This window comes from Carcharodon carcharias, chromosome 13 (assembly GCF_017639515.1).
Source record: "Carcharodon carcharias isolate sCarCar2 chromosome 13, sCarCar2.pri, whole genome shotgun sequence".
In the NCBI taxonomy this organism is placed as follows: Eukaryota; Metazoa; Chordata; class Chondrichthyes; order Lamniformes; family Lamnidae; genus Carcharodon; species Carcharodon carcharias.
The window spans coordinates 21,920,102-21,932,458 of NC_054479.1; the positions used below are offsets into that span (position 1 = coordinate 21,920,102).

Genomic DNA, 12,357 nt, shown 5'->3' on the forward strand with positions numbered 1-12,357 from the left:
GCGGACAGGCTTTGGGGGGTCAGGTGAGTTACTCATCACAGGACTCCTAGACTCTGACCTGCTCTTGTAGCCACAGTATTTATATGGCTAGCCCAGTTCGGTTTCTGGTCAATATAATCCCCAGGATGTTGCTAGTGGGGGATTCAGCGATGGCAATGCCATTGAATGTCAAGGGGCGATGGCTAGATTCTCTCTTGTTGGAGATGGTCATTGTCTGACACTTGTGTGGCATGAATGTTGCTTGCCACTTGTAAGCCCACTCCTGACTTGTGCCTTGTAAATGGTAGTCAGGCTTTGGGGAGTCAAGAGGTGAGTGATCTGCTGCAGGGTTCCTAGCCTCTGACCTGCTCTTGTAGCCACAATATTTATGCAGCTAGTCCAGTTCAGTTTCTGGTCAATGGTAACCATGGCAACCTCAGTACACTCCATTACAACACTTCTTAGAACTCAAGAGTGTTACTTACTACAAATTCAGGTCTTAAAGAACATAGAAAAATTACAGGCGATGGGAAGCCAAGAATAGCAGCATTGTAATGATGAAAATATGACATAAGCACTATTAATGGTGGAATTACCTGGATAACATAACAGTATAGGCATCATTTGATTTCTCCCTCTCTTTGTTTTTCCTTACAGCTGGTGAAATCTCCTTTCGGACCTTTATCAGGTCATCAACTGTATTAAAGGCGAGCTTAATGTAGCGTCTCTTCAAGCCAACTAAGTGGTTGGGCTGTAGAAAACAACAATTTAAAAGATTATATACCACCCAAACATTTTTTTGTGGGAACAGAAAAAGGAAACAGAGTCTTAGAACAAAAACTCACAAGATCCAAGTCCTCTTTCGGAATGGTTGATATCTTGCTTATTTTGCCTTGAAATTTCTTGGACAAGAACGATGAAACCTCACGTTCACAGCCCTGTTTTTTATTTTAAAAAGAGTTATTTCACTGCAATCTACTACACTATTTAGTTTGCAATTTAAAAATCTTTTAATACAGATAAAATCAAAGCAATCATTATTCTTGAAACCTGCTCTTCAAAGTATTTTTGTCCAATTACAGTAGCAGTTTATTCCAAAGAGCCATTGATATTCTGCAATCTCAAGTTGCATTCTTACCCAAGCATTTACATTTTTGTTCAAATCTCAAAAATTAAAACCAAAAATTTGTAGGCCACCTTATATACACAGCATATGCATGTAAAAAAAAACTTTTCCTATACATATTTGACTTATTTTCATTTTTTTTGGTCAGGTTCATGGTGATCTTCTACAAACCTTTTTTGTAGCAACATAGAAATAAGGCTGAAAAGGTAGAGCAACCTGAAAAAGAAGAAAATTGAATAAATAGTGCTTTATTGCTAAAGACAAATAGAAACAATGGGAAGAGGTGAAAAGGAAGGTCTTAAAAACTCCTTGCTCCTCACCATTTTTAAATAACAAATACAGAACTGGTTAATGTTAAAATTTGCCTAAAATACAGCCACAGCTATTCCTGGTGCACAAAATTGACAAGAAAATCTAACTGTGTTAGCGTACTCATGCAAGCCAATGCTCCTCCTGTGATTTTGATGGTCTGTTTAATGACACTTGGGGATTCAAGATCATAAATAGGCAACAGTGGAAGATTAGGAGTATGATTGGGAAAATTCACCATAGATCAGAGTATAAGTCAACCATTGAAGCTTAGAAAGATCCTTCCGAAAACATGGGTTGGCTTATAAGCGTAGTGTAAAATACAAACTACCAGTGTTAGTCGCTAGTTTGAAATGTGAAAAAATTTCTGTTTGCTAGTCGCCATGTGCAGTCTGCTCTGTGCGGGTGTTTTAAATTCCCTCACACCTTCTTGGCAACAGGGTCCGTATGACCAGCTCGATCCCTTGCCAACTTATAAGGCAGGCATAACCCCAAACATATATTTCTGAACTGAAAAATTGAGGCCAACTCCAAATGTGAATATAGCCCCTAAAAATGCAATTATTATCTGAAAAATTGGGGTTGGATTTGTATGCCAGGTATAGGCCTAAACATGCATTTTGGCATCCAAAAACAGGGGTCATCTTTCTGCTGGGGTGACTTATATGCTGTGATCTACACTAAAATAATTAGTTAGAGATCACAGAACTCAAGATTAAGTTGGATATTTCAAACATAGGACAAGAAAACTGACGTATACTGAAATTCAAATTTAATGCTGCATATACACTGCATCAACCCATTGCATCAAAACTTCAGAAATTGACGAACTTTCATTATTCTGCAGTGTCAACACTATTCATTCCAAGGTGATGGATTCCAATCATAACTCTACAAATCAGAAACTAGACACAAAGAAGTTTCTAATGAAGTTGAGTACAAATCAGGCACAAATTGACTGAAGGGACAGAACTTTACCCTTGGCGCGCGGGCTCAGTGGTGGCAGGCGGGGGCAGTCGAGCTCACCGCAATTAAGGCCCGCCCAGCATGAGATGCAGCCTTTCAATGAGCGCAAAGGGGCGGGCAGGGGCTTAATGTCCGCCGGGTCCAATGACGACCTGGCAATTCAAATGCGGCTTCGGCATCCCCTGGAAGGCTGCCACCGAAGGACGCGGAAGCCAAAGGCATGGATGCTGCAACGGGTGGACACGGCAGGCGGGAGGGCAGGTCGGCGGGGCAGTCGGTCCCATGCTTTTCGGACGAGTGCCTTGGTGTCCTCCTGGAGGAGGTGGAGACGAGGAGAGAAACACGTCCCAGGGACAGGAGAAGGAGGCCCCACCCCCAACTCACCAAAAAGGCCTAGTGGCATCCAGGGTCAGCAGTCACAATGTGGTGAGGTGCACAGGGGTTCAGTGCCGGAAACGCTTTAACAATCTCCAACGATCAGGAAGGGTGATTACCATCTTGGCATGGGTCACTTTGCAAAACAGATAAGGGCTGCCCATCCCCCCGTGGACCTAAGAGTTGTTACAATGTGAGTGGCAAACGTCAATGAGGTGGGATCTGGCCAAGGGAGTGAACTCTGGCTGCTTGGACTGAGTGATTTGCAGCTCCAGGGTCACGAATGGGCTGAGCCCTGTGAGGTGCTCCTCAGGTGGGATTGGCCAGGACGCAATGGCGCTGCAGATAGAGGATACACTAATCAATGCTCCTCTATCCTTCCAGGAGAAAACATCCCAAACAATGCAGAGAGGACACAGACTGTCAGGGGACTCCCATGCCTCCTTGTCCTCAGATACGAGGCGGTGGCTCTGGAGCTGGAGAGGCACCACGCACCTCGGTCAAGCGGCCATGGTGAGGTTAGGGTGCCAGAGGGAGATAAGAGTGCAGTGCACTGAGGTGTGAGCATGGAGGCAGCAGCTGCTGGATGTCTAGCAGCATATACAGGAGCATCTAGTGAACATACATGAGGGTAGGCGTGCTTTGGTCTCCATCATGGAGGAGCCCATGCAGAGCATAGGCACTGCGTTGACCTTCATGGCTGAGCGCAATGTCACTTCCAAGGAGAGAGTGGCGACTGTCATGGAGAGGCTCCTCCAGGGACTCAATCAGGAGCTCCTGGGGTTGCGTTCGGACCTGCAAGCCCACACACCGGCAAAGATCTCATCTGGTCAGTGTCAGTGTGGGAAATGGTTTGGGCACCCAGTATCCCAGCTAGGTGCCCATATAATGGTGAGCAGGGAGGTCCAGAGTGACCTGACATTGGCACAAGAGCTGCCTGTCGTCATTGCGGGCTTCTCTGAGGGCGCACTGGATGAAGGCAGTAGCTCCTCTGCCCCTCTGCCAGTGACCGTGGCATCTGATAAGGCTGTGGCAACTGGGGAGATGCCAGCCATAGCACTGGCACTCCCTCCCAGCCAGAGCCAGCACAGGCTCTACAGGCCAAAGGATGGCCGCCAAGGTCATCAAGGCTAACAAGACAGCAGAGTCAGCAATGCTAGTGCCAGCGAGGGGGGAGCACCTAGTCAAGCATCACAAGCGAAAACTTAAAGCACCTTAAGTACAGCACGGCCTGATCACAGGTGATATTTTTCCCCCCATTTTTCTGTTTTTTTTAAAATGGTGTGATGTAAAACACCACTGAATATTATTTTCCGCTATGTTTGTCACTCAGGAGTAAATGAGATTTTTTTTTGCAACTGGCCTCTGGATGCTTCATTTGCTCTTCAGGTGTGGGGTAAGCCATGATGTTATGATGGACGTGTGACTCCTTTAACTTTATTGCAGTGGCAAATAGTGTATGTTGTTGGCCAAGGAACTGGTCCTGTCAGGGGTCGAATAAGGAGCCTGCAGCTCTGGCATATGGTGGTCGTTCTTACTTGGTAGGCTAGCTAAAGGAGCATTGGATCATAGCTTCCCAGTTGTCCCTGGAGGTTACCCAGTCTGTATCTATGCCCTCAGCTTTCTCCTGAGCATCATCGTCCTGGGACTCACAACTGGACTCATCATCTGTTGCCTGTGCAGCTTCATCAAGATCTTCTTCCTCCATTGTATCTCCCCTTTCCAGTGCCAGATTGTGGGGGAGCGCAGCATGCAACCACTATCAGTGACACCCGCTCTGAATGGTCCAGGCATTGGAAGCGCATCTTGAGCAGGCCAATGTTTCTCTCTACCATCGCCTTTGTGGAGGCGGGGCTCCTGTGTACCGCTGCTGGGCCTCTGTTCTTGGATGGCGGAGAGGCGTCATGAGCCACCTTTTGAGCGGATAGCCCTAGTCACCCAGCAGCCATCCACCCAGCCGGGCTGGCACACTGAAGAACCCTGGCACCTGGAAGTGTCTCAGGATATAAGCGTCATGGGAGCTGCCAGGGTACCTTTCACAGACTTGCAGAATCTGCATCCTGTGGTCACACACTACCCGCACGTTCATGGAATGGAAGCCCTTCCTGTTGACAAGACTCCTGGCTCACCCACTGGCACCTTGATGGCCAATGTGTGCAGTCGACTGCACCCTGGATAAGGGGAACCCAGCAATAACTGCGAAGTCTCTGGGTCGCTCTGCCTGGCTGACCTCGTCCGTACGTTAATGAATGAAAGTCAATGCATGCCTGAACAGAGCGTCTGTCACCAGTTTGACGCAACTGTGGACAACCGATTGGGAGACTCCACAAAGATCCCCCACTGAGTACTGGAAAGAGCCAGAGGCATAGAAGTTTAGGGCCATTGTGACCTTCAGAGCCACTGGCATGGGGTGTCTACCCACACAGTAAGAGCTGATCTCAGGGCCGATCCTCTGACAGGTGGAGGTCACAGTCTCCCTTGAGAGACGGAGCCTCCTTTGTACCTTGGACATGATGAGGTAGCTGCATCGCTGCATGTAAACCCTGGCCTCAGGATTGTGGCGTCCTCTGCAGCCCCTTCTGCCTTGGCCTTCCTGTTGGCCCTGTTCCCATTGTGCCTGCGCATCTCCTCCCATAGGTCTCCCCCCGGAAGCTGAATAGGTACACATGGCCTCCTTCCCCTTCTGGCCCTCTCTTCCTCCTCAGAGGAAGTGCCTCCAGCGGAGACCACAATCCCCATTGCCAGGGTAAGGGAAGGCTCTCTGATACCTGGAAGACCCCACGCGGTGTGAATCCTCCAGGGACCTGGAAGTCAACACCGAGTCCTGAATTGAAGCCTTTAAATGCTTGGAGTGCAGCGAAGTGAAATGAAGCTGTCCCGTTCACAGAAGCAACTAGCAGCAAGTGATATCCAAAACTACTCACTATTCACTTTGTGAAGCCCACTGACCCCTCTTATCCCGCGTGTGGATGAGGTTTTGCAAATTGTCGCCTGCCCACCTACCTGTGCGACAGGCTGAAAATCGCCCAGGCTGCATAAACTCTGAGTCAATTGGTCTCTCAAGGGCCTTAACTGGCCACTTAATTAATGGCTGGCATGCCTCTGTCTTCATCACAGGTTTGCCTAGCGAAATACTGCGAGAGTGCGTGTTGACGTCGGGACGCTCGCCCAACGTCAACATGCTTTATTTCACGCACAGACCTGTCGGGCATGTGCCTGCATGCCCAGGGGATGAAGGCCTGCTTCTCTTCCTACAGAACAAATCATTCTTTACTCTATACACAAGTAAACATCAATATATTTAACACTAAGATTTGACGTAAGTGATATAACAGAGGGTGTGCTTTATAATCAAATATAAAATGACCCAATTGCAATAATTAGGCTACGTATGTAGGATGTCTTACTGAAGCTGTACAGGGCCTTGGTGAGACCACACCTGGAGTATTGTGGGTAGTTTTGGTCTCCTTACCTAAGAAAGGATATACTTGCCATAGATGGAGTGCAGCAAAGGTTCACCAAACTGATTCCTGGGATGGCAGGATTGTTGTATGAGGAGAGATTAGGCCGATTAGGCCTGTATTCACTGGAGTTTAGAAGAATGAGAGGAGATCCCATTGAAATGTATAATGTTCTGACAGGGGTGGACGGACTGGATGCAGGGATGATATTTCCTCTGGCTGGGGGCTCTAGAACAAGAGGTTACAGTCTCAGGATGTGGGGCAGACCATTAGGACTGAAATGAGGAGCAACCTTTTCACTCAGAGGGTGGTGAACCTCTGGAATTCTCTACCACAGAAGACTGTAGAGGTCAAGTCACTGAATATAGTTAGAGGAAATAAATAGATTTCTGGACTCTAAAGGCATCAAGAGGTATGGGGAGAGTGCAGGAGTATGGCGTTGAGATAGAGGTCAGCGATGAACATATTGAATTGCAGAGCAGGCTCGAAGGGGCGAATGACCTGTTCCTATTTTCTATTAAAAAAAATAACTTAATCCATGTGCATAAAACCCTACTTCAATGTGACTATTTGACTTTTATTAAATGGATGGAATTAAAGGGGTGATTCGTGGTCTAGGTGTACAAGACAAGGGAGTAGGAGTAAGCGTGCTTGAATATATTGTTACATACCTTAAACCTGCTCCCATCCTCCTCTACAAAATAATAATCGACAGCACTCATCATTCTCTTGTCTTCATCCAGGATTTCTGCCTGTAAATCAAAATTAATGTACATTCAGAACAAATAAAATGGCAATTAGCAAATATATCAAAAACATGTCTTTTAGATTTACACAGATGTACACAAGTTATTTGATCCCCTGAATAGCCTCAAAAATTGTCACTGTAAACCACATGAACAACAGGTATGTGCAATTTGCATTGTTATCATCACAATGCCCAGGTTTAAAGTGTAGCAATTGTTTCAAGTAGAACCAAGGTAATTTTAGAAAGTAACTGACTGGGTGCATGTTGATAAGCCAGCCAGTCTTCTCGCCGGGATCTTTGAGGCGGTCAAATCCAAACCTTGCATCCATCTCATCTGTCCACTGACTGCGCTCCAGGCGCTTGAGTGCGGGAAGGGAAGAGCCATCATCACTGAGAACAAAAATACAAGAGATACATTTATATAATCTGTTAACAGCCATTTCATCACGTAACACAAGAATGGCACTGAATGCTTACTTGCTTCCACCACTTTGGTTTCAAGGTGTCATTGAAAGATGCAATTCCAATCTTGCACTATATCAATGACCACACTTCATTCATTGGCTGCAAAACACTTTGGGCACCCCAAAGCCATGAAAGGCACAATATAAATTCAAGTCTTATTTCATTCACAATAAAAATGTAATTGACATGAATTAAATGTGGATGCTCGATTCAGTACATGTACTGTGCTGATGTTTACAGCGAATCAGAGGTTTTATACCAAGTAGCATCAGAAACTGCCAAAAGGTCATCAAACTGAAATGTTAACTCTCTTTCTTCCTCCACAGGTGCTACTTGACCCAAGTACATTCCAGCATTTTGCTTTTCCATTACAGTGATATCAGAAATAATTTTAGTCAGGATGAGCATAGTTGTGAGAACTGACATTTTAAAAGACCTTGGAAAGGAAAAGGAGGTTGAAGATGGAATTACAGATCATGATAAAAGGGATCAAGGGTTTTTTTAAAATTTGAGGACGATGACAAAATACCTGCAACACAATTTTAAAGGAGGTGTAAGGACAGACACATCAGAGGATTCACATACCCAAATCTTTGATATATATATCATATTGATAAGACTTACAAAAAAAATCAAACAGGGTTTTATAAATAGAGGCATGGAGTACAAAAGCAATGAAGTTATGGTAAACTTTTTAAAATAAAACCACAAGCTCAGCCCCAACTGGAGTACAAGCCCAGTTCTGGACATTATGCCTAAATCTTGGAAAGGGTGTAAAGATTTACTGAATGATACCAGGAAGGAGGGAGTTCAATTTAATATAAAACCTAGAGAATCTGGGATTGCTTTTCTCACAGCAGAGAACGTTAAGAGAAGATTGAACATGCATTCAAAATCATGTCGGTTTTTGATGGAGCAGATAAAATAGGGAGAAACTGTTTCCACTAGCAGGATGCTCAGCAACCAAAGGACAGATTTAACATAATTGACAAAAGAATTAGGTAGAAGATTAGGAGACTACTTTTTAGATACATGCAACTGGTTATTGGGAATGTATTGCCTGAAACAATGGTGGAATTGGATCTCTGCTTAAAAATGAAAGATTTGAAGGGGTTATCCGGCAAGAGCAGAGAAGTGGAACAAATTGGATACATCTATCAAAGAAGTGACACAGGCATAATGAGCTGAGTGGCCGTTTTCTATGCTGCAGGATTCTATGACGCTAATTTTGAAAGTGGCAGATAGCCTGACTAAAACTGGAGTCGGGAAGTTTTAGTACTGAGGAGTATTCGCTGTTGTTTGATCAGATGTTATAGAGGCAGTCTGCCTGCTCAATTGGACATAAACATTCCTATGGTACCACATCAAGGGCAGGGAACTCCCCTGGCAACGTGGCCGTGATTTCAACCTTCAATTAATTAGCCATTAAAAATAACTTTATTGGTTATATTTATCACATTACCATGTGGAAATTGGGTACAAAACAGTGATTTAAAAAAATACCGCGAAGCAATTTGTGACATTTCATCCTCTAGTCTCTAAACATCAACTCACCTAAATCCCCGCCCATATCCTATCCCACAGCAGGTCCGATTCACCCACTGCTCCTGTCCTAGCACACATTTTCCATAAGTTTAAATATATGGAAAATTATGAAACACATCATGTATCTTTTAACATTTAATGTTTCCTCAATTCTACAATTCTGAAAAAGTTGAGATCACTTTACAAGGTTTTCATTTAAAAAAGACAGACCTACAACAGAATTAAGCAGACATGGTTGAAAACAGGTAGCACGAGAACACACTTATATGGTATGGATCGGCTCATACGTTTTCTTAGGTGCAATCATCTGTTATTCGGACAAATCAGACTATAATCCAACTATACTCAAAAAGTATTTAACAATATTCTTATAAATTCACACGCAAGAGGTAAGAAACCAGCAGGCACAGCAGTGCTAGGAATACACGAATTATACTATTTATAGAGTATAGAATAATTGAATTATAGATTAACTACTTCCCGTGGATGTTGTAGACTCTTAAGCGCTGGTAGATGTTTAATTTCAACTGTCAATTTCAAGTAGAAGCAGCACAGATGGGGGGAAGAGACGAAATAATGCCAGTGGTGACAAAAATTCGCCCATAACTTTCCATTTATAATGTACATTGGACAATTCAATAAGACAACATACATCCCTCTGCATCTCCATCCCCCACCTGGATGGTCTGATGGCTTTCCGCTTCTTCCTCGAACAGAGGCCCGAACAATCCCCATGCACCACTACTCTCCTCTGTCTGGCTGAACTTGTTCTCTCACTGAACAATTTCTCCTTAAACGCCTTTCACTTCCTCCAAATAAAAGGTGTGGCTATGGGTACCTGCATGGGCCCCAGTTATACCTGTCTCTTTATGGGTTATGTGGAACATTCCTTGTTCCAGTCCGACTCCAGCCCCCTCCCACAACTCTTCCTCCGGTACATCGATGATTGCTTTAGTGCTGCTTCATGCTCTCGTCTGGACCTGGAAAAATTTTTGCTTCCAATTTCCACCCTTCCATCATTTTCACATGGTCCATCACTGACACTTCCCACCCCTTCCTTGAACTGTCTGTCTCAATTTCTGGTGATAGTCTGTCCACCAATATTCATTACAAGCCTACCCACTCCAACAGCTGCCTCGATTACAGCTCCTCACACCCCGTTTCCTGTAAGGACTCCATCCATTCTCTCAGTTCCTTCGCCTCCGTTGCATCTGTTCTGATGATGCCACTTTCAAAAACAGTTCCTCTGACATGTCTTCCTTCTTTCTTAACCGAGGTTTTCCACCCACAGTAGTTGACAGGGCCCTAAACCGTGTCTGGCCATCTCCTGCACATCTGCCCTCACACCATCCTCTCCCTCCCAGAAACATGATAGGGTTCCCACCAGCTTCCGCATTCAAAGGATCACCCTCCGCCATTTCTGCCTACTCCAGCATGATGCCACCACCAAACACATCTTCCCTTCACCCCCCCCCCCCAACCCCACCGCGACATTCCACAGGGATCATTCCCTCCGGGACACCCTGGTCCACTCCTCCATCACCCCTTACACCTCAACCCCCTTCCAAGGCACCTTCCCATGCAACCACGGAAGATGCAACACCTGTCCCTTTACTTCCCCTCTCCTCACCGTCCAAGGGCCCAAACACTCCTTTCAAGTGAAGCAGCATTTCACTTGCACTTCCCTCAATTTAGTCTACTGCATTCACTGCTCCCATTGCGGTTTCCTCTACACTGGAGAGACCAAATGCAGACTGGGTGACCGCTTTGCGGAACACCTTCGGTCTGTCCACAAGCATGACCCAGACCTCCCTGTCGCTTGCCATTTCAACACTCCGCCCTGCTCTCATGCCCACATGTCTGTCCTTGGCCTGCTGCATTGCTCCAGTGAAGCTCAACGCAAACTGGAAGAACATCACCTCATCTTCCGACTAGGCACTTTACAGCCTTCCGGACTGAATATTGAGTTCAACAATTTTAGATCATGAACTCTCTCCTCCATCCCCACCCCCTTTCAGATCCCCCTTTTTTCCAATAATTTATATAGATTTTTCTTTTCCCACCTATTTTCATTATTTTTAAACGTATTTCCATTCACTGTTTTATCGCTACCTTTTAGCCTATTTCGATCCCTTCCCTTCACCCCACCCCCACTAGGGCTACCTGTACCTTACTTGTCCTGCTTGCTACCCTTAATTAGCACATTCCTTAGATGATATTACCACTTCAACACCTCTTTGTCCTTTTGTCTATGACATCTTTTGGTTATCTCCACCTATCACTGGTCCTCTATCCAGCTCTACCTGTTCCTCCCGCCCCCCCTTAAACCAGCTTATATTTCATCTCTTTTCTATTTTTACTTAGTTCTGTTGAAGAGTCATACAGACTCGAAACGTTAACTGTGTTCCTCTCTGCAGATGCTGCCAGACCTGCTGAGTTTTTCAAGGTATTTTTATTTTGGATTTCCAGCATCCGCAGTTTTTTGCTTTCATCTTAAGATAACATAGTGATCGGATTGAATGAGAGCACGATACGGAAACGGCGAGTAGTCAGACTGCAGTGACAGTGCGGGATTACTATCGGAGTTATTGCTGTCAATGTTATTGCTGTGTCGGCTCTGTTTTTGCCTGGAGGTGTCCCTCACCCCTCAGGAGCCGGCGCTTACGATCGTTACTGAATGGTTATATTCATCACTCCCCGTCAGACCCACTCGCATGTAACCACTAATAAATATGTAACTCACAGGTTCTCGGCGGCCTGTCCTCTCTCCGGTCTCAGCCTCCCACTGTTCTGCAACACCATATTCCCCTTGGCACCGTTCTCTCGATTCGCGCGCTCCAAAACCTCTCGCGAGAGCTCACACCCACATCACGGCGAGATCGCCGACCCGCTCACTGATTGGACGATATCAGGAGCTTTCTGATTGGATGAAAACACAAACCTCCCTTTGACCCCTCCTACTTAGTACCGTTATTCCCCGAGTAAATTAGCAGTGGTAGGTCAGAGCTTCACTATAGGAGGAAAGGCATCCATCTCTGCATAGGCTTCAGTGAGAAGCTTCTGCCACCCATTTTAGCATTTTACATGGCTGCAGGCATTTGGATAAAAACATTGATTCGTTTTTATCTCTGTGTTTAATTGACTGCCACTGCTCTTCAAGAAATGCCTACCTCCTTGAAGAAGTTCTGTTCCTCTCTGCGACAAGATTTCCGGATTTCTCTGTTGCCTTGTTCACCTTCATTGCTTTCCATTTCTCTCCTAGTGTTTGACAAGGTGTTTACTAAAACCCGCTTTCACAGCCATATCTCCTTTCTCAGTGACTGTCTCCGTCTCCGACTTACCCCACATGGATTTCAACTGAAATTCCACCCCTCATGTTTCGA

The 12,357-nt window shown here is 45.3% G+C and overlaps 1 protein-coding gene across 2 annotated transcripts in view; it reads right to left on the reverse strand.

Annotated features, from left to right (window-relative positions):
- Nucleotides 1-11,791, reverse strand: part of pole (polymerase (DNA directed), epsilon) — a 138,117-nt gene extending 126,326 nt beyond the window's left edge. The window contains exons 1-6 of one of the 2 annotated variants that reach the window (XM_041203158.1): nt 11,718-11,791; nt 7,219-7,354; nt 6,888-6,968; nt 1,277-1,321; nt 825-917; nt 576-730 (exon numbers count right to left, since the gene is read on the reverse strand). In XM_041203158.1, coding sequence (XP_041059092.1) covers nt 576-730; nt 825-917; nt 1,277-1,321; nt 6,888-6,968; nt 7,219-7,354; nt 11,718-11,776 — 569 coding nt within the window. In that variant the 5' untranslated portion in view covers nt 11,777-11,791. The remainder of the gene's footprint in view (nt 1-575; nt 731-824; nt 918-1,276; nt 1,322-6,887; nt 6,969-7,218; nt 7,355-11,717) is intronic. The other variant, XM_041203159.1, reaches the window with a different exon arrangement.
- Between the last annotated feature and the right edge of the window lie 566 nt (nt 11,792-12,357).